Below are 19,283 nucleotides of genomic sequence, written 5' to 3'. Positions count from 1 at the left end.
TACAACGTTGGAATGCTGCTGCCCTTTGGATCGACAGGAGGCTTGCCTGACTTTGGAGAAATACTGCAAATAATAATTGTGCATGAAACCCCAGTCTTGGGCCTGAAATTGCTGAGTGGATGGTGAACACATGAGGAGCTTTAAGGTGGAGCCAACAGGAGAGAGAAAAATCCTCCAGCATTCAAAACTCAAGGATACATACCCCCTGGCTGCATACAGTACAGCAGATGGTCGGATGGTGAGCCTTAAACACTTCATTGGCACATTTGAGGAAGTAGACTTGGGTTGAGTAATTGTCATATCAATTGTGTGCACACTTTGCCAGTTGAAAGAAAACAAGAACTTGGTGTCTTAAAACAAAATACATGAGTTTAAAGGGCTGTCCACACTAACAAATATAAGAATAAAACTACTCTCAATCCTGTACTCACCACATGGTACTAAACTAGGGTGTGTAAAGTCTGGAAATGTTCAAATGAAAATGAAATGAACCTGTGCAAGTAAACATATCTATCAACTGTCTAAATTTCTTTAGGTTATCTGTCAATACAGCTGAGGACAACACTTCCCAACAACAATGGCGGTCCGGTTACGAGTCCTAATAGAAGAACAAAACATACAGAAGCTGATGCTTCCGGCAGGAATGCCTCATACAGTGGAAGACCTTGTTTCAGTTGTTGGTAAAACTTTCCAGTTACATGGGGAATTTGGACTATTATATGAAGACGAAGACTTTGGGAACCATTTTTTTACTCTTACCTCAACTGCGGATCTGCACCACAAGGCCACTGTGAAAGTGGTAAGAAAAGAACCACTGATCACCCTTGACCTACACCCACTACCACTGGATGAATCAGGACTGTCCTCAACAGTGAGCTCACTGGACACCACTCATGAGAGTAAAAGTGAATTTGACACCCATCCGGGAGATCCTGATCCATCCTCTCAAGTGTCTGTGCATCGTCCAGCTCAAAGACACCATCATTCTCCCTGGTTCATGCCGCTCTGCTCCATGGCCAGTGCCATTTAAAATTCCACAGTTTTCCCGTGATGTTGAGCTTATCCTTGCAGATGCAAACAAGTCTTATCAAGACACTGGAATACACTTCCGAGATGCAAGTGTGAAATCAGCAATAATGCATGACCTTTCAAAAGTAATTTTCTCTGTCACTGCATACCCCACAAATGAGCAAACAACCTCAGTGTCTGAAGCCCTTGTTCAGAAGTTTCCATGCCTTCAGGAGCCGGGATCGTTTGCTGGGTTATACGGCTGGCAGCAGCGCATCAAGTACCAAATGCACAATTACCGTGCCAAGCTAGAGTCACCAAAATATGCCTATCCTGAAGTAGAAGTCAACACATTAAGGAGGAAGCATCCAGACGGTAAAGGTCCCGCTAAAAATGTGAAAAAGCCAAAGAAAGCCGAGGTAAATGATCTCCCTCCGCATCCTGCTGGAGAAGATGAAGACCCGTTGGAGAATGAGAGACTTGAATTGATCAGTGAAATAAAAAAGAAGAATAATGCAAAGACAATCGCAGAAAAAATGTCCAAAACCTTTTCAAGTCGAAGAGTCGAAGTGGTGACCCTCAGCCCATCCATCAGTGTCTTCAAAGAAAGGTGGCCCGCATTATTCAGTGAGGCTCAGGTGAGAATGTTTGATCATCTTTCTCTCCACCAAGAAACATTCATTTGTTTACTTTAACTTTGATGTCTGGTGTCTGCCATTGAACGTTTCGTACACTGTTCATTGACTCGTTCACCACATCAAAGAAGAGTTCCGTCGTATAACGACAATGTCCTTGGAGGGGACATTCATGCTTAAACTTGATGGGTACACACCCCGTCTTCTGCAGCTGATGCGTGCAAAAGGAGGAGCTACTGGTTCCAAGATGCGTCCTCTGCTGGACTCTATAAATGAGGTATGTTTGCTTTGAGGAATGAGCAAGATGTGATTGAAGTGAAATAGAAGTGAGATCATTTGAAACATTTGCATTGTCATCCATGAAGTGAAAGCTCTAACCAAGAGTTCATCATAAAATCGGTGAAGTGTCAAATACTGTGTGTGAAAAAGTGCCTTCAGTGTAAGGGCATGTAAATGTGTATTTAATAAATGGATCTCCTCACAGTCTCAGAGCATTTACCAGAAGAGGGATGGAGTTCTCCGCTGCCTCATCAGTCATCTTGGGGACAGGCAAGAAGAGCTCTTCCAAGACTGCCAGGTATGTTGGGAAGTGACTGATGGCTGACTGGCCTCCTTTACCTGCTTTCCCTCCTCCCCTACCTCCTCTCCTCTGTTATCTTTTCTCCTCTCATCTCTCCCCTCCTCTCTCCTCTTCTCTCATCTCTGCTCTGCTCTCTCCTCTTCTCTCATCTCTGCTCTCCTCTCTCCTCTTCTCCCATCTCTGCTCTCTCCTCTTCTCTCATCTCTGCTCTCCTCTTCTCTCATCTCCTCTCATCTCTGCTCTCCTCTTCTCTCCTCTCTCCTCTTCTCTCATCTCTGCTCTCCTCTCTCCTCTTCTCCCATCTCTCCCCTCCTCTCCTCTTCTCTCGTCTCTCCTCTCTCCTCTTCTCTCATCTCTGCTCTCCTCTCTCCTCTTCTCCCATCTCTCCTCTGCTCTCTCCTCTTCTCCCATCTCTGCTCTCCTCTCTCCTCTCCTCCCATCTCTCCTCTTCTCTCATCTCTGCTCTGCTCTCTCCTCTTCTCTCATCTCTCCTCTTCTCCCATCTCTCCCCTCCTCTCTCCTCTTCTCTCATCTCTCCTCTTCTCTCATCTCTGCTCTCCTCTCTCCTCTTCTCTCATCTCTGCTCTCCTCTCTCCTCTTCGCCCATCTCTGCTCTCCTCTCTCCTCTTCTCCCATCTCTCCTCTCCTCTCTCTTCTCTCATCTCTCCTCTTCTCTCATCTCTGCTCTCCTCTTCTCTCATCTCTGCTCTCTCCTCTCTCCTCTTCTCCCATCTCTGCTCTCCTCTCTCCTCTTCTCCCATCTCTGCTCTCCTCTCTCTTCTCTCATCTCTGCTCTCCTCTCTCCTCTTCTCCCATCTCTCCTCTCTCCTCTTCTCTCATCTCTGCTCTCTCCTCTTCTCCCATCTCTCCTCTCTCCTCTTCTCCCATCTCTCCTCTCTCCTCTTCTCCCATCTCTCCTCTCTCCTCTTCTCCCATCTCTCCTCTCTCCTCTTCTCCCATCTCTCCTCTCTCCTCTTCTCCCATCTCTCCTCTCTCCTCCCATATATATACACCCTTAAATTAAAAAATCACATGCTTTTTCTTATTCCTTTTTAACATGGAGGACTCATGTGAGGACCACAGAACAAACGATGAAGGTGATCCTGGTCCATAATGTCATGGCTGAGGAGGATCCCGCAGAAGTGTCAGTTGTGATTGAGGGCAACCAAGTTCTGGCTGGGTGTGGAAACCCAACCAACGCCTGCATGCTGTTGATGGGCTTGATCTGTGCCCTGAACCTTGAGTATCCCAAAACACTCCAAAATACCTTCCAAGTATTCCAGAAACTCTTCTTGGAGCTTGATGGAGCAAAGCTGTTCAAGAAGGTCCACACCCTCAAAACCAAGCTAATGGAATGAACTATTTACATCAGGGGTCCCCATCATGTGCCATGGGGGGCTGAGAGAATGGAGCTTTTTTGGTTTCTTTTTCAAGCAATCCCCCCCCCCCAAAAAAAATCAAGCCATCAAAAACAAAAAAAATTGCAAACAGATACAATATTTAAAAAAAGACTCCAACAGATTTGCCTTTTTTCTTTTCCTTGTTTTCTTTTCTTTCTTTTTTCTAATTAGTTCTCTTGGTCTCTGGTCGATGGTGTCGCGAGTGGTTGGAATGAAAACCTGCACACTCGGCCCTCCATGGGACATGATTGGGGACTCCTGCTTTAACACTCTAAAAGCAGCTTCTCCATCGTTGAACCACTCTTCCTCTCAGCAGATTTCTATTCCCTCTCTCTTCTCGTCTCTTTACTCTCTCCGTTACAGTGAGGTGACGGTGGGCTTCGTTTGTTCAGCTGGAAAACATGAGCTGTTCCTTTAGTTAAAGAAGCATCAATCACACGGCCGCTTCCATGCACCAGTTTCTACCTTAAAGACTGATCATCTGCTGATGTTTGATGCTTTATAGTTCTCCACTATGTTGTCTGTTGCATCTGAGAGAAATGCCCGCTATGACATAGTTTCCTTCACATTTATGACTGAAAATGGTCGACTGTAAAATGTATTTAGGAGCATGTTTGAAGATAAAGACCAGGATGAAGTGAAGTCACAGCAGCCTCTGAACCAGTGTTTGTCACCGTTCATGATTTCAGTTCGATGATTTCAAGAATAAAGCCGATAGCTTCTGAATGTTCACAGTCTATTTTATGTCATCTCCTGTCCTTCCACATCAGTGCTCTGTGATGCAGGACCACACACCTTTTGGAAATATGGACAAAGGCTCCCTTTATGTTGTGTCTGCTTTTAAACTTTTTGTTCATTAAAAACATTGACATTTTCACCTGTTTGTCTGAAGCAAGTTTTTTGAGGTCAATCTTACCTTCCTTGAATAATTAATGTTTATTTACTCATAATAATCAATTTTGAATAATAATTATTAAGTAACTAGTGTAGTAGTACTAACAATCAAGAGTAAATACTACCCAATTTCATTGAGTAATTAGTAGTTGAATGTACAGCGGAATGTGAGGTGAACTTTACTCAATTTATTTTAGTATGTCATAGCTTTTTATTTGAGGTACTTTATACCTAAAATATGTCATTAAATCTACCTAAATAAAGAGTGCAAATGTACCTCAGATTTATTGGGTAAATACTATAGGTGGTTTTTTACAGTGTACATAGGTTCATGTCTGTGTAGGTCCATGTGTGTATCGTTCAGCATGAGTGTCTATAAACTGATCTTTTGATTGAAAGGAAGGGTGATTTTGTTGAGAATGTGATCATTCAAAGTACACAGTGAAATGCTTTAATATATAAGAGCAGCAAATAAAATGGATTTTAAAAAATTAAAAATCTCTCTCTCTCTCACACCGTTGGTCAAGGCAGACACAAAGATCATGAGAATCTGGATCTTGTGTTTGGCTTCAGTGAAACCAAACCAGATGAACCAACAAGTGTTAATTCTGGTGGTTTTTCAAACTCTCCAAAGCTGCTTTTATTTTGGCTGTTGAAACTTAGGAACGGTGAGTTCTCTCTTCTTCTTATCTTTAGTTCTGAAACCGTCTGTTGTCACGGTCCAGCAGCGATGCCTCTAGGTTGCTATGGTTACTGAGCTCAGAGAGAAATGAGCGACCGAAGACGAGTTTCCTCCAAAAGTCTCCTCAGCAGAGTCGTGTGAGGACGAGCAGCAGAAGTCTCAGCCTCCTGTCCCCTTTTAGAGCTGATCAGTCTCTCTCTGCAGGGTCCAGTCGTCCCTCCCTGCTGCTGCTGCTGGTTTTTCTTGAAGTTCATTGAAAGTCCAAGCAGAAGCACAGTTGATGTGAGTGACATCATCAGAGAGAAGCTGCTAATCTGATGAAGGACCACAATCAGGATGAAGAATTGGTGATGAAGATCACAACGTCATCAGCAGAAAATCTGAATCCTAGTTCTTCTAGTTCTAGTTCTTCTCATCAAGCCTGTGTGTGTGTGTGTGTGTGTGTGTGTGTGTGTGTGTGTGTGTGTGTGTGTGTGTGTGTGTGTGTCAGCAGCTCCCAGCTGCAGCAGTCAGTTCAGTTTCACTTCAGTGTGGCTGAGGGAGGTTTTTGTACGATGGTTTTTCACAGTGTGAACACCCACTGACTGTTGATGCTGTGAAGACTCTGACTGTGATAAACGGCTGCATCTTCAGCCTGAACTCCACTGATGGTCAGAGTGAAGCCAGAGTTTGATCCACTGCCTGAAAAACGAGCTGGAATCCCTGATGCTCTCGAGGTGGCCCGGTAAATGAGAAGTTTAGGAGGTTCTCCTTCTCTCTGCTGGTACCAGGATAAATAGTGGCCATAACTGTTAGAGTGCACATCCTGACTGGTTGAACATGGGAGGGAGACGGAGGCTCCTGGAGCAGATCTCACTGCTGCAGGCTGAGTCACGGTGACCTGACCTCTGGACTCTGAGGAGACACACACACAACCATCAAGCAGCTTCATCTCAGAGGACCCATGTTGATGGAGGACAGCAGCTGGACCCTCTGGACTTTACCTGTCAAGCAGCAGCAGAGGAGCGTCCAGACGAGGGCGGAGGTCAACGCCATGTTTCTGATGAGCAGATTTCTGTGGCTTCTGTTGTGGTGACGGACAGCTGTCAGTCATCCAGGGTTCAAGTCTCAGGACTATAAAGTGTCCCGGAGCACTGGAGCATGGTGCTGCTGATGCAAAGTGTCTCTCTATGGAAATGTTCAGAGGGACTCAGCAGAGACGTGGACGCTCTGATGCTGCTGCTGCATCCGTCAATCAATCAATCACCTGATCAGAGTATTGATCAGGATGTGTCAGAGCTCCTTTTTAGCTGCTCTGACCTTCATGTGATGAGTACGGAGCCCTGGAGAGGCCAGAGAGACAGAAAACACATGTTGGAGCCAGATGTTGCTCCCACAATGGGATTCATTTGATTTTTTAATGATGAACCTCGTTCATTTGTGGTCATCAAATAGAACCGGTTCCAAGTTCTGCATCAGAGGGAACAGGTTCTTTCTCCTGGCCATGGATTGATGAACTGAGGGAACTTGTTCAAGTCGGTCTTTGGCCGCTCTGGGGCTCCGTAGCTTCCGTGACTTCTCTTCATTTTCAGGTCTAATCTCTTGATTCATGACCATCTAGACTATGGAAGCAGACTTGTTGACCTGCTGCTGTGCTGGCAGGGTTCAAAGCAGCTCAGACGTTTGACTGCTGGCTTCTGACTCAAGTGGGTGTGTGTTTCCCAGTCAGAGAGTCGTGTCTCTACAGTCAGAGGTTTTTGTACGGCGCCTCAATGAGTTTGTGTCACTGTGGTGGACGTTCGGTGGAGGAACCAGACTGGATGTTGGACGTAAGTTTCTGCTCAAACTCTGAGGAAAATGTTGTCCAGTTTGGTTGGAAATTCCATCTGGGAACATTTGCAGCAGAGTTTTTGTGTGTTTTTAACAGTTTGTGTGTTGATGTGTTGAGTTCTCCTGCTTTAACGTGGAGAACAACTCCAAGAAGGTTTCTGTCCAAATTCCTGTCAGACTGAAATTGAACTCCTTGAAGTGTAGAAATGATCCAATGGGTTTCCCTTCAGTTTGAACTGTTTGATGAGTGAGGACTGAAGTCCACATCAAGAAGAACGGACGCTTCAATTTGAAAATGGCCCAGTTTTACATGGTGAATGGAACAGATTTCATTTCATTTCAATGTAATTTTCTAATTTGCCGTTTGCTTGTCACTCATTTGCAGTGTTTGATGAGTGCAGGTTGAAAATCCCCTGTAGAATCATTGGTGCTGGTTGCTTCACTCTGCTTGGAGACTGTCAGCCTCAGTGAGGTGAACCCCTCTGTTCAAGGACTCAATCTGCTACAAGTCCATTCTACCAGCAGCTGAATCAGGGAGATTGGAATGTGTGGGGTTTCTTTGTTCTTCATCTTCATGACTGAACAGAGAAGCTTCAGTTGATGGCAGTTTTCAAAGTGGAGCTGCTGCCAAAGGGGCTTTCCTCCATTGTCAGGGTCCTGCTTCTATTTGGGTGGTGAGGACTCTTTCTGAGCCGCTTCTTGAAGGGAAGTGAAACAATGTGTGAGTGAGTGACTGCTGGAGCAGAGAAACATCTGACAGAAACTCCTTCAAGAGGAAATCTGCTCTCACAGTCCTGGTGTCCAAGCAGCAGGGTTTGATTGACAGCTGCCCCGTCCTCTAATCTGAGCGGTGTCTTCTAGGTGATGTCCCTCCCTCCCTGACGGTGCTGCCCCCCTCCAGCCAGGAGCTGCAGCAGGGGAGGGTCACGCTGGTGTGTCTGGCCAACAAGGGCTTCCCTTCAGACTGGAGTCTGGCCTGGAAGGTGGACGGCAGCAGCAGCAGCGGCGGCGGGGAGGAGAGCAGGAGCCCCGGGGTGCTGGAGAAGGACGGCCTCTACAGCTGGAGCAGCACCCTGAAGCTCCCTGCAGACCAGTGGAGGAAGGTGTGCTCGGTGAGCTGTGAGGCCACCCAGGGCTCCCAGACTCCAGTGTCAGAGGTGCTGAGGAGAGACCAGTGTTCCCAGTCCTGACCTGACTCACTGGGACTCTGAACTCTGCAACAGTTTTCCTCTGTAAGCGTTGCCATCAGAATGTTTGCTGCTCCATTTTGATTGTTGCTCTCCAGCTTCAGCTCAATAAAAACCTCTTCATCACATCAGTCCCATGTGGAGCTGCGTTGTTCCAACAACACTGAGCTCTCAGCTCATAGCAGTTCTACAATAAAGGTTCCAACACAACGTTCCATTGATCCATGAACAAAGCAGGCAGTGAGACCATGATGATGTCACATCTGTCCACTGTCCAGATGTCAGAGCTGAAAATGATAGGATGCCATGTTCCCTTCAACAACAGTCCAGCAGAAAGCCACCATGAAGACCTGAGGAGAAGCAAGGCAGCTCACCACAGTCAGGAACTCCCAGTCACCTCAACAAGGTTTCTGTCCACTCACGTTCAACCAGACCAGCAGATCACCTGCATCCCCACTGCCTCACCACCAGAGGGCAGTAGAACATCAAATCTAGAGGTTTGGTCCATTGTGTCACGATGACATCAAAGACGAAATTCTGAAATCAAAGAGTAAAAAAATTCTGGGTTCAAAGAATTCTGAAGTCAAGTTTTGCAAGTCGACCATGAACATGAACCTCCAAGTCTGAAGTTTAAACTGGTAGCTGTGGTTTGACTGGTTTGTTGTTTAAGTTACCAGGTTTGTAAATACTTTCCCATTCAGGGCCTTGAATTTCAGGGGAATCCTTCGACAAAGTCATGTCCAAATAAGAGCATTTCTGGTTCCTTGAAGCTGCCTTCGATGCTCAGCCACAGGTAAATCCCTCCTCCTTGTAACAGGACAAAGTAAACATTGTCCCCATGGTAACAGCCTCTCCTCACTGGTCACTACACAGTAGGAACATTCCTAAAACATGGCTGCAGCTGATTTATGCTCATTGTTCACGGGGAAAGGAAAGTTTGTTTGAAGGTGAAAAGAACATTTAGATTATTTTTGATGGTAAAACCAGATTTTACCAGGAGTTTCTCCATTAAAACAGAAATGTTTGAGTTTCAGCTGATTGGACTTCCTCAACAACATTGGATTCCATTCTTCTTTCACTCACAAACCAAAAGCTTGAGACCAAATGAGGGCTGGACTGTAAACTGACTGGTCTCTGGCTCGCGCTAAGGAAGTTAGCATGTTTGTGTTCACCACCCCTTCCTAATAAGATGTTTGGAGTGTGCAGTCAACGCTGGTCTGATCTGTTCAGATTAGCCACACCCTCATTGGGTCTCAGTAAAGTGAGACAGGAAGGTTCCACTTCTAATGGAACATTTGAACGTTTGGAAGGAAGCAAGAGAGCAAACTGGCTTGCAGTGTGGTTCTGGTTCCAGTGACGTGTTCCTGGTCCTCCACCATCAATCCTCTCTAGTTCAGCTCCAACCCACCACAGAGCTCCAGGCTCCTGGAAGACTTCTCTACTTTCCTCTGAACCTCCAGCTGAAACCCAGTTTGCAGTGCTGTTTGTTCCATGCAACTTACTTGACACAAACATCAGCAACACTGCACTGTCATGTCAAAGGTTGGTTTCTATTTAATCACTGAGCAAACGGAGAGCAAACCAAACCCTCCAGGACGCTGCCTCCCAAAAACAATTCCCTGTGAATCATTCCATGACCTGGAAAACCACATCTGTCATGAACAGACTGGAATGTCCTGTGAGCAAAGAGTTCTGTGGAGGAAGAACCAGACGAGGCTTCCAAGACAGACGACGGAACACAAACATGCAGTCCACCCAGGCAACATGGACTCTGAGCAGTTGGTGCAGGGCTGCCACGTTTCATTCACTAGCAAACATTCTATGATACCCAGCAGACTACAAACTACTGGGGTGTCACCACTGACTCTACTTTAAACAACTGGACTCACATCCAGTTTGAAGGTTTCTGACTTGGATCAACTTCATATTTTTATGTAACGGCCTCAAGAAATGGAAAAATGTAGAATGTTCATGTCATTACATGTCATTCTCCATAGGGTCACTAGGGGGCAGCACCTACCTGCATCACCAATATGAGCCTTCAGTCTGTCAGGTGGTAGAATTCAGTCAGGGAGCGTCTGCTTGTTGCTTGTTCATTTGTGTTTGTGTCCGTGGTGAAGCCAGAATCAGGCTAGATTTTAGTTCTGATTCACCAGTGAACAATGTGGAAGAGTTTTTGGCTCAGTGGGGCTCACAGACGCTCTGAGAACCTCAGTGTTCTGTGGGTTCTCACTGCGGCTGTTGAAGATGGGTTCTTGTGTCATGTTGACCTCCATCTTTTCCTGTTGCAATATAAAGATGGTTTCAACTCAAAATTCTCTCCACGCTCTGTAAAATCAACTTGTCCTGACAAACAGTTTTGTTTGGTGTAGTTTAGTCCAGTCAGGGACGCCTGCTAGCAGGAGGACCAGGAAAATCTGGATCTTGTGTTTGGCTTCAGTGAAACCAAACCAGATGAACCAACAAGTGTTCATTCTGGTGGTTTTCAAACTTTCCAAAGCTGCTTTTATTTTGGCTGTTGAAACTTAGGAACGGTGAGTTCTCTCTTCTTTTTATCTTTAGTTCTGAAACCGTCTGTTGTCACGGTCCAGCAGCGATGCCTCTCGGTTGCTATGGTTACTGAGCTCAGAGAGAAATGAGAGACCGAAGACGAGTTTCCTCCAAGTCTCCTCAGCAGAGTCGTGTGAGGACAAGCAGCAGAAGTCTCAGCCTCCTGTCCCCTTTTAGAGCTGATCAGTCTCTCTCTGCAGGGTCCAGTCGTCCCTCCCTGCTGCTGCTGCTGGTTTTTCTTGAAGTTCATTGAAAGTCCAAGCAGAAGCAAAGTTGATGTGAGTGACATCATCAGAGAGAAGCTGCTAATCTGATGAAGGACCACAATCAGGATGAAGAATTGGTGATGAAGATCACAACATCATCAGCAGAAAATCTGAATCCTAGTTCTTCTAGTTCTAGTTCTTCTCATCAAGCCTGTGTGTGTGTGTGTGTGTGTGTGTGTGTGTGTGTGTGAGTGTGTGTGTCAGCAGCTCCCAGCTGCAGCAGTCAGTTCAGTTTCACTTCAGTGTGACTGAGGGAGGTTTTTGTACGATGGTTTTTCACAGTGTGAACACCCCCTGACTGTTGATGTAGTGATAACTCTGACAGTGATAAACGGCTGCATCTTCAGCCTGAACTCCACTGATGGTCAGAGTGAAGCCAGAGTTTGATCCACTGCCTGAAAAACGAGCTGGAATCCCTGATGTTCTCGAGGTGGCCCAGTAAATGAGAAGTTTAGGAGGTTCTCCTTCTCTCTGCTGGTACCAGGATAAATGGTTCCCACTATAAACATCCTGACTGGTTGAACATGGGAGGGAGACGGAGGCTCCTGGAGCAGATCTCACTGCTGCAGGCTGAGTCACAGTGACCTCTGTTGTGCGCTGAAGAGCGAATTGGTCAAAAATAATGATATAATTATCGATTATTAAATAAATTACGAATTAATATTAAATATTAATTATTCGGGGCGCCACCCTGATGAGTTCAGGGAAACTAAAATGCGACCAAACTTGTAACAGTTACCAGTCTCTAACAGAGTTTATCTACTAACAGTCAATATTCTGTAACATGAACGACCAAGGGACAGCTCTGATGTTGGAGGATGAGATCAAAGCACTGCTATTGCTGAGACACGTGACCACAAGTTGGTACACAAAAGACACTACGACTTCTCTCTTATAATAAAAATATATTTATTAACAGTGCATCCATCAATCAGCAACACGTTGATACAACGGTTATCTAACCAAAAGACACAAGTGATAATGTGTGTGTGTGTGTGTGTGTGTGTGTGTGTAAACATGTGTGTGAGGGAGTAAGGAAGGGGAGGGGGGGAGTCTGGTTGCCTAGCAACCACATCGCGTCGCAGCAAGGCGAACAGCTAGGCTAGTTAGCTGAGGCTAGCTAGCCGCTAGTTAGCACCGTGGAGGTAGAACTTATGGAATGTTAATAACTCAGCGTAGCGCTTAGCAAGAGAGAGAGAGAGAGAGAGAGAGAGAGAGAGAGAGAGAGGACAAAGGTGAACCCAAAAATGTGTGTGTTAACACACTTGTGCAGTATTAATAACTGGTAACACCTTCTTGAGAGGTCACAGTTATTAATAACTAACATCAATAAATAATGTATAATGCTATGTAATTTCTGCTAATTACAGGACTTCGTCACATAAACAGAGCATTCATAGACATCATACAACACACTAAGCTATTTCTCTGCCCAGAAAATGCCTCGTTAAGGGAATCCTTACTTGACCCGGTGGAGCGGTAAGGGATTCGATTTCCATGTTCCGGAGCGCGGTTCAGCTCAACTCGGAGGGCAGCAGAGCGGCGGTGGGGCAGCCTGCAGGGTCTGCTGGAGTTACTGGTGGGAAGGATGAAGAAGCTGGGATGAGCTTTCTTTCACCAGGGACCAGTTCACGTGGATTGCGTGGCTCGACGGTGGCTTCTCTGGACGAGTGAACAGGAGGGAGAGAGGTGTCCTTCTGGAGACTCTGTCATCACTGCACTGCCCACTTGAGGTCCAAGTGGAGAACCGGAGAGGTTGAAGACCACTGGAGAGGTTGAACCTTCTGAAGACGCTGAAAACCACCAAAGAGAAGAAAACCACCGAAGAAAAAGAATCTTCTCCGCACTGAATTTTTTATGTGTGAGACAGATGATGTCACTTCCCGTGGGATGGTACTGGCTCTCAGCCAATAGCATTTTGACAGGCAACTTCCGGTCAGACTGACTCACAGGTTCTTGGAGGGTGGGGGCCGTGGCCAGAATCATCACCCCTTTTTACAACCCTTTGTTCAAGAACATGTGGCCACTTGAATTCAGGCTTTGAAAAGGGGTGTTAGGCCTCACAGGCCGAAAGCCTTTCTTCAGCTGGACTAACTGCCACATCTCTGAATTAATCTCTTGGTCTGGTTGAGTTGGGAAAAGAGTTGCTTAAAACCTCAAAATGATGCTACAGTGATGTAGTGAGAGTTGCTACGAACCTCAAAATGATGCTGACAGTGATGTAGTGAGAGTTGCTACGAATCTCAAAATTATGCGAAAGTGCTGTAATGAGAGTTGCTACTAACCTACGAAATGATGCTACAGTAATGTAGTGAGTTGCTACGAACCTAAGAAATGATGCTACAGTAATGTAGTGAGAGTTGCTACTAATCTCAAAATCATGCTAAAGTGATGTAATGAGAGTTGCTACATACCTAAGAAATGATGCTACAGTGATGTGGTGAGAGTTGCTACGATCCTCAAAATGATGCAACAGTGATGTGGTGAGACTTGATAGTAATTTCGAAATCACGCTAAAGTGATGTCATGATAGTTGCTACATACCTAAGAAATGATGCTACAGTGATGTGGTGAGAGTTGCTACTTACCTAAGAAATGATGCAACAGTGATGTGGTGAGAGTTGCTACGAACCTCAAAATAATGCTGCAGTGATGTAATGAGAGTTGCTACTTACATAAGAAATGATGCTACACTGATGTGGTGAGAGTTGCTACTAACCTAAGAAATTATGCTGACAGTGTTGTGGTGAGAGTTGATAGTAATTTCAAAATCATGCAAAAGTGATGTCATGAGAGTTGCTACAAACCTAAGAAATGATGCTACAGTGATGTAATGAGAGTTGCTACAAATGTCCAAATGATGCTACAGTGATGTGGTGAGAGTTGCTACTAACCTAAGAAATTATGCTGACAGTGTTGTGGTGAGAGTTGATAGTAATTTCAAAATCATGCAAAAGTGATGGAATGAGAGTTGCTACATACCTAAGAAATGATGCTACAGTGATGTAGTGAGAGTTGGTACTTACCTAAGAAATGATGCAACAGTGATGTGGTGAGAGTTGCTACTTACCTAAGAAATGATGCAACAGTGATGTGGTGAGAGTTGCTACGAACCTCAAAATAATGCTGCAGTGATGTAATGAGAGTTGCTACGAACCTCAAAATGATGCTGCAGTGATGTAATGAGAGTTGCTACGAACCGCAAAATGATGCTACAGTGATGTAATGAGAGTTGCTAGGAATCTCAAAATGATGCTCCAGTAATGTCGTGAGAGTTGCGACCATCCTCAAAATGATGCGACAGTGATGTAATGAGAGTTGCTGAAAATGTCCAAATGATGCTCGAGTGATGTAATGAGAGTTGCTACAAACCGAAGAAATGATGCTACAGTGATGTGGTGAGAGTTGATAGTAATTTCAAAATCATGCAAAGGTGATGTAATGAGAGTTGCTACTTACATAAGAAATGATGCTACACTGATGTGGTGAGAGTTGCTACTAACCTAAGAAATTATGCTGACAGTGTTGTGGTGAGAGTTGATAGTAATTTCAAAATCATGCAAAAGTGATGTCATGAGAGTTGCTACAAACCTAAGAAATGATGCTACAGTGATGTAATGAGAGTTGCTACAAATGTCCAAATGATGCTAGAGTGATGGAATGAGAGTTGCTACAAACCGAAGAAATGATGCTGCAGTGATGTGGTGAGAGTTGCTACAAACCTCAAAATGATGCGACAGTTATGCAATGAGAGTTGCTACTTTCCTAAGAAATGATGCTACAGTGATGTGGTGAGAGTTGCCACGAACCTCAAAATGATGCTACAGTGATGTAATGAGAGTTGCTACGAATCTCAAAATGATGCGACAGTGATGTCGCGAGAGTTGCGAATATCCTCAAAATGATGTGACAGTGATGTGGTGAGAGCTGGTACGATACTCAAAATGAGGTGGCAGTTATGTAGTGAGAGTTGATACTAATCTCAAAATGATGCTGACAGTGATGTGGTGAGAGGTGATAGTAATTTCAAAATAACGCTAAAGTGATGTAATGAGAGTTGCTACTTACCTAAGAATTGATGCTACAGTGATGTAGTGAGAGTTGCTACGAACCTCAAAATGATGCTACAGTGATGTGGTGAGAGTTGCGACTATCCTCAAAATGATGCGACAGTGATGTAGTGAGAGTTGCTACGATCCTCAAAATGATGCGACAGTAATGTCGTGAGAGTTGCGACTATCCTCAATATGATGCGACAATGATGTAGGGAGAGTTGATACTAATCTCAAAATGATGCTGACAGTGATGTGGTGAGAGTTGCTACAATCCTCAAAATGATGCTACAGTGATGTTATGACAGTTGCTACTAACCTAAGAAATTATGCTGACAGTGTTGTGGTGAGAGTTGATAGTAATTTCAAAATCATGCTAAAGTGATGTCATGAGAGTTTCTACAAACCTAAGAAATGATGCTACAGTGATGGAATGAGAGTTGCTACCAATGTCCAAATGATGCTAGAGTGATGGAATGAGAGTTGCTAAAAACCTAAGAAGTGGTGCTACAGTGATGTGGTGAGAGTTGATAGTAATTTCAAAATAATGCTAAAGCGGTGTAATGAGAGTTGCTCCTTCCCGAAGAAATGATGCTACAGTGATGTAGTGAGAGTTGCTACAAACCGCAAAATGATGCGACAGTGATGTAATGAGGGTTGCTGTTTACCTAAGAAATGATGCTACAGTGATGTGGTGAGACTTGCTACGAATCTCAAAATGATGCTACAGTGATGTCGTGAGAGTTGCTACTAACCTAAAAATGATGCTTACAGTGATGTCGTGAGAGTTGCTACTATCCTCAAAATGATGCTGAAAGTGATGAAGTGAGAGTTGCTACAAACCTCAAAATGATGGTGACAGTCATGTAGTGAGAGTTGATACTAATCTCAAAATGATGCTTACAGTGATGTGGTGAGAGTTGATAGTAATTTCAAAATCACGCTAAAGTGATGTAATGAGAGTTGCTACTTACCTAAGAAATGATGCTACAGTGATGTGGTGAGAGTTGCGACTATCCTCAAAATGATGCGAAAGTGATGTAGTGAGAGTTGCTACGATCCTCAAAATGATGCTAAAGTGATGTAATGAGAGTTGCGACAAACCTAAGAAGTGATGCGACAGTGATGTAGTGAGAGTTGATACTAAATTCAAAATAATGCTACAGTGGTTTAGTTAGAGTTGCTACGAACCGCAAAATGATGCTACAGTGATGTAATGAGAGTTGCTACGAATCTCAAAATGATGCTACAGTGATGTCATGAGAGTTGCTATCTACCTAAGAAATGATGCTACAGTGATGTGGTGAGAGTTGATACGAACCTCAAAATGATGCTACAGTGATGTAATGAGAGTTGCTAGGAATCTCAAAATGATGCTCCAGTAATGTTCGCGACAGTTGCGACTATCCTCAAAATGATGCGACAGTGATGTAATGAGAGTTGCTAAAAATGTCCAAATGATGCTACAGTGATGTGGTGAGAGTTCATAGTAATTTAAAAATCATGCTAAAGTGATGTAATGAGAGTTGCTACTTACCTAAGAAATGATGCCACAGTGATGTGGTGAGAGTTGCTACGAACCTCAAAATGATGCTACAGTGATGTAATGAGAGTTGCTAATATTCTCAAAATGATGCGACAGTGATGTCGTGAGAGTTGATACGAATCTCAAAATGATGCTGACAGTGATGTGGTGAGAGTTGATAGTAATTTCAAAATCATGCTAAAGTGATGTAATGAGAGTTGCTACTTACCTAAGAATTAATGCCACAGTGATGTGGTGAGAGTTGCTACGAACCTCAAAATGATGCTACAGTGATGTAATGAGAGTTGCTAATATTCTCAAAATGATGCGACAGTGATGTCGTGAGAGTTGATATGAATCTCAAAATGATGCGACAGTGATGTGGTGAGAGTTGCTACTTACCTAATAAATGATGCTACAGTGACGTGGTGAGAGTTGCTACGAACCTCAACATGATGCTAAAGTGATGTAATGAGAGTTGCGACAAACCTAAGAAGTGATGCTACAGTGATGTGGTGAGAGTTGCTACTGTCCTCAAAATGAGGTGACAGTGATGTCGTGAGAGTTGATACTAATCTCAAAATGATGCTTACAGTGATGTGGTGAGAGTTGATAGTAATTTCAAAATCACGCTAAAGTGATGTAATGAGAGTTGCAACTTACCTAAGAAATGATGCTACAGTGATGTAGTGAGAGTTGGTACTAATCTCAAAATGATGCTACAGTGATGTTATGACAGTTGCTACTAACCTAAGAAATTATGCTGACAGTGTTGTCGGGAGAGTTGATAGTAATTTCAAAATCATGCTAAAGTGATGTCATGAGAGTTGCTACTTACCTAAGAAATGATGCCACAGTGATGTGGTGAGAGTAGCTACGAACCTCAAAATGATGCTACAGTGATGTAATGAGAGTTGCTAATATTCTCAAAATGATGCGACAGTGATGTCGTGAGAGTTGATACGAATCTCAAAATGATGCTGACAGTGATGTGGTGAGAGTTGATAGTAATTTCAAAATCACGCTAAAGTGATGTAAGAGTTAGTACTTACCTAAGAAATGATGCTACAGTGATGTGGTGAGAGTTGCGACTATCCTCAAAATGATGCGAAAGTGATGTGGTGAGAGTTGCTACGATCCTCAAAATGATGCTACAGTGATGTCATGAGAGTTGCTATCTACCTAAGAAATGATGCTACAGTGATGTGGTGAGAGTTGATACGAACCTCAAAATGATGCTACAGTGATGTAATGAGAGTTGCTAGGAATCTCAAAATGATGCTCCAGTAATGTTCGCGACAGTTGCGACTATCCTCAAAATGATGCGACAGTGATGTAATGAGAGTTGCTAAAAATGTCCAAATGATGCTACAGTGATGTGGTGAGAGTTCATAGTAATTTAAAAATCATGCTAAAGTGATGTAATGAGAGTTGCTACTTACCTAAGAAATGATGCCACAGTGATGTGGTGAGAGTTGCTACGAACCTCAAAATGATGCTACAGTGATGTAATGAGAGTTGCTAATATTCTCAAAATGATGCGACAGTGATGTAGTGAGAGTTGATAGTAATTTCAAAATCATGCTAAAGTGATGTAATGAGAGTTACTACTTACCTAAGAAATGATGCCACAGTGATGTGGTGAGAGTTGCTACGAACCTCAAAATTATGCTACAGTGATGTAATGAGAGTTGCTAATATTCTCAAAATGATGCGACAGTGATGTCGTGAGAGTTGATATGAATCTCAAAATGATGCGACAGTGATGTGGTGAGAGTTGCTACTTACCTAATAAATGATGCTACAGTGACGTGGTGAGAGTTGCTACGAACCTCAACATGATGCTAAAGTGATGTAATGAGAGTTGCGACAAACCTAAGAAGTGATGCTACAGTGATGTGGTGAGAGTTGCTACTATCCTCAAAATGAGGTGACAGTGATGTCGTGAGAGTTGATACTAATCTCAAAATGATGCTTACAGTGATGTGGTGAGAGTTGATAGTAATTTCAAAATCACGCAAAAGTGATGTAATGAGAGTTGCAACTTACCTAAGAAATGATGCTACAGTGATGTAGTGAGAGTTGGTACTAATCTCAAAATGATGCTACAGTGATGTTATGACAGTTGCTACTAACCTAAGAAATTATGCTGACAGTGTTGTCGGGAGAGTTGATAGTAATTTCAAAATCATGCTAAAGTGATGTCATGAGAGTTGCTACAAACCTCAAAATGATGCTACAGTGATGTCATGGGAGTTGCTACTAACCTAAGAAATGATGCTACAGTGATGAAATGAGAGTTGCTACAAATGTCAAAATGATGCGACAGTGATGTAGTGAGAGTTGCTACGATCCTCAAAATGATGCTACAGTGATGTGGTGAGAGTTGCTACTATCCTAAAAATGAGGTGACAGTGATGTCGTGAGAGTTGATACGAATCTCAAAATGATGCTGACAGTGATGTGGTGAGAGTTGATAGTAATTTCAAAATCACGCTAAAGTGATGTAAGAGTTAGTACTTACCTAAGAAATGATGCTACAGTGATGTGGTGAGAGTTGCGACTATCCTCAAAATGATGCGAAAGTGATGTAGTGAGAGTTGCTACGATCCTCAAAATGATGCTAAAGTGATGTAATGAGAGTTGCGACAAACCTAAGAAGTGATGCTACAGTGATGTGGTGAGAGTTGATACT

The 19,283-nt window shown here is 43.7% G+C and overlaps 1 protein-coding gene across 1 annotated transcript; it reads left to right on the top strand.

Annotated features, from left to right (window-relative positions):
* The first annotated feature begins 893 nt into the window (after positions 1 to 893).
* On the top strand, positions 894 to 3,622 carry LOC147270131 (uncharacterized). Its single transcript, XM_086205062.1, has 4 exons — positions 894 to 1,646; positions 1,765 to 1,920; positions 2,128 to 2,222; positions 3,302 to 3,622. Exons 1-4 carry the CDS (start codon positions 894 to 896, stop codon positions 3,579 to 3,581), a joined length of 1,284 nt encoding a protein of 427 aa, XP_086061188.1. The 3' UTR covers positions 3,582 to 3,622.
* Positions 3,623 to 19,283: the final 15,661 nt, after the last annotated feature.

Source organism: Aulostomus chinensis, chromosome 1 (genome assembly GCF_037954235.1).
Source record: "Aulostomus chinensis isolate RoL2024-O1b breed Wild chromosome 1, RoL_Achi_v1.0, whole genome shotgun sequence".
Taxonomy (NCBI): Eukaryota; Metazoa; Chordata; class Actinopteri; order Syngnathiformes; family Aulostomidae; genus Aulostomus; species Aulostomus chinensis.
Note: the sequence above shows the minus strand (reverse complement) of the source record. Positions and strands in the feature narration are given on the sequence as shown.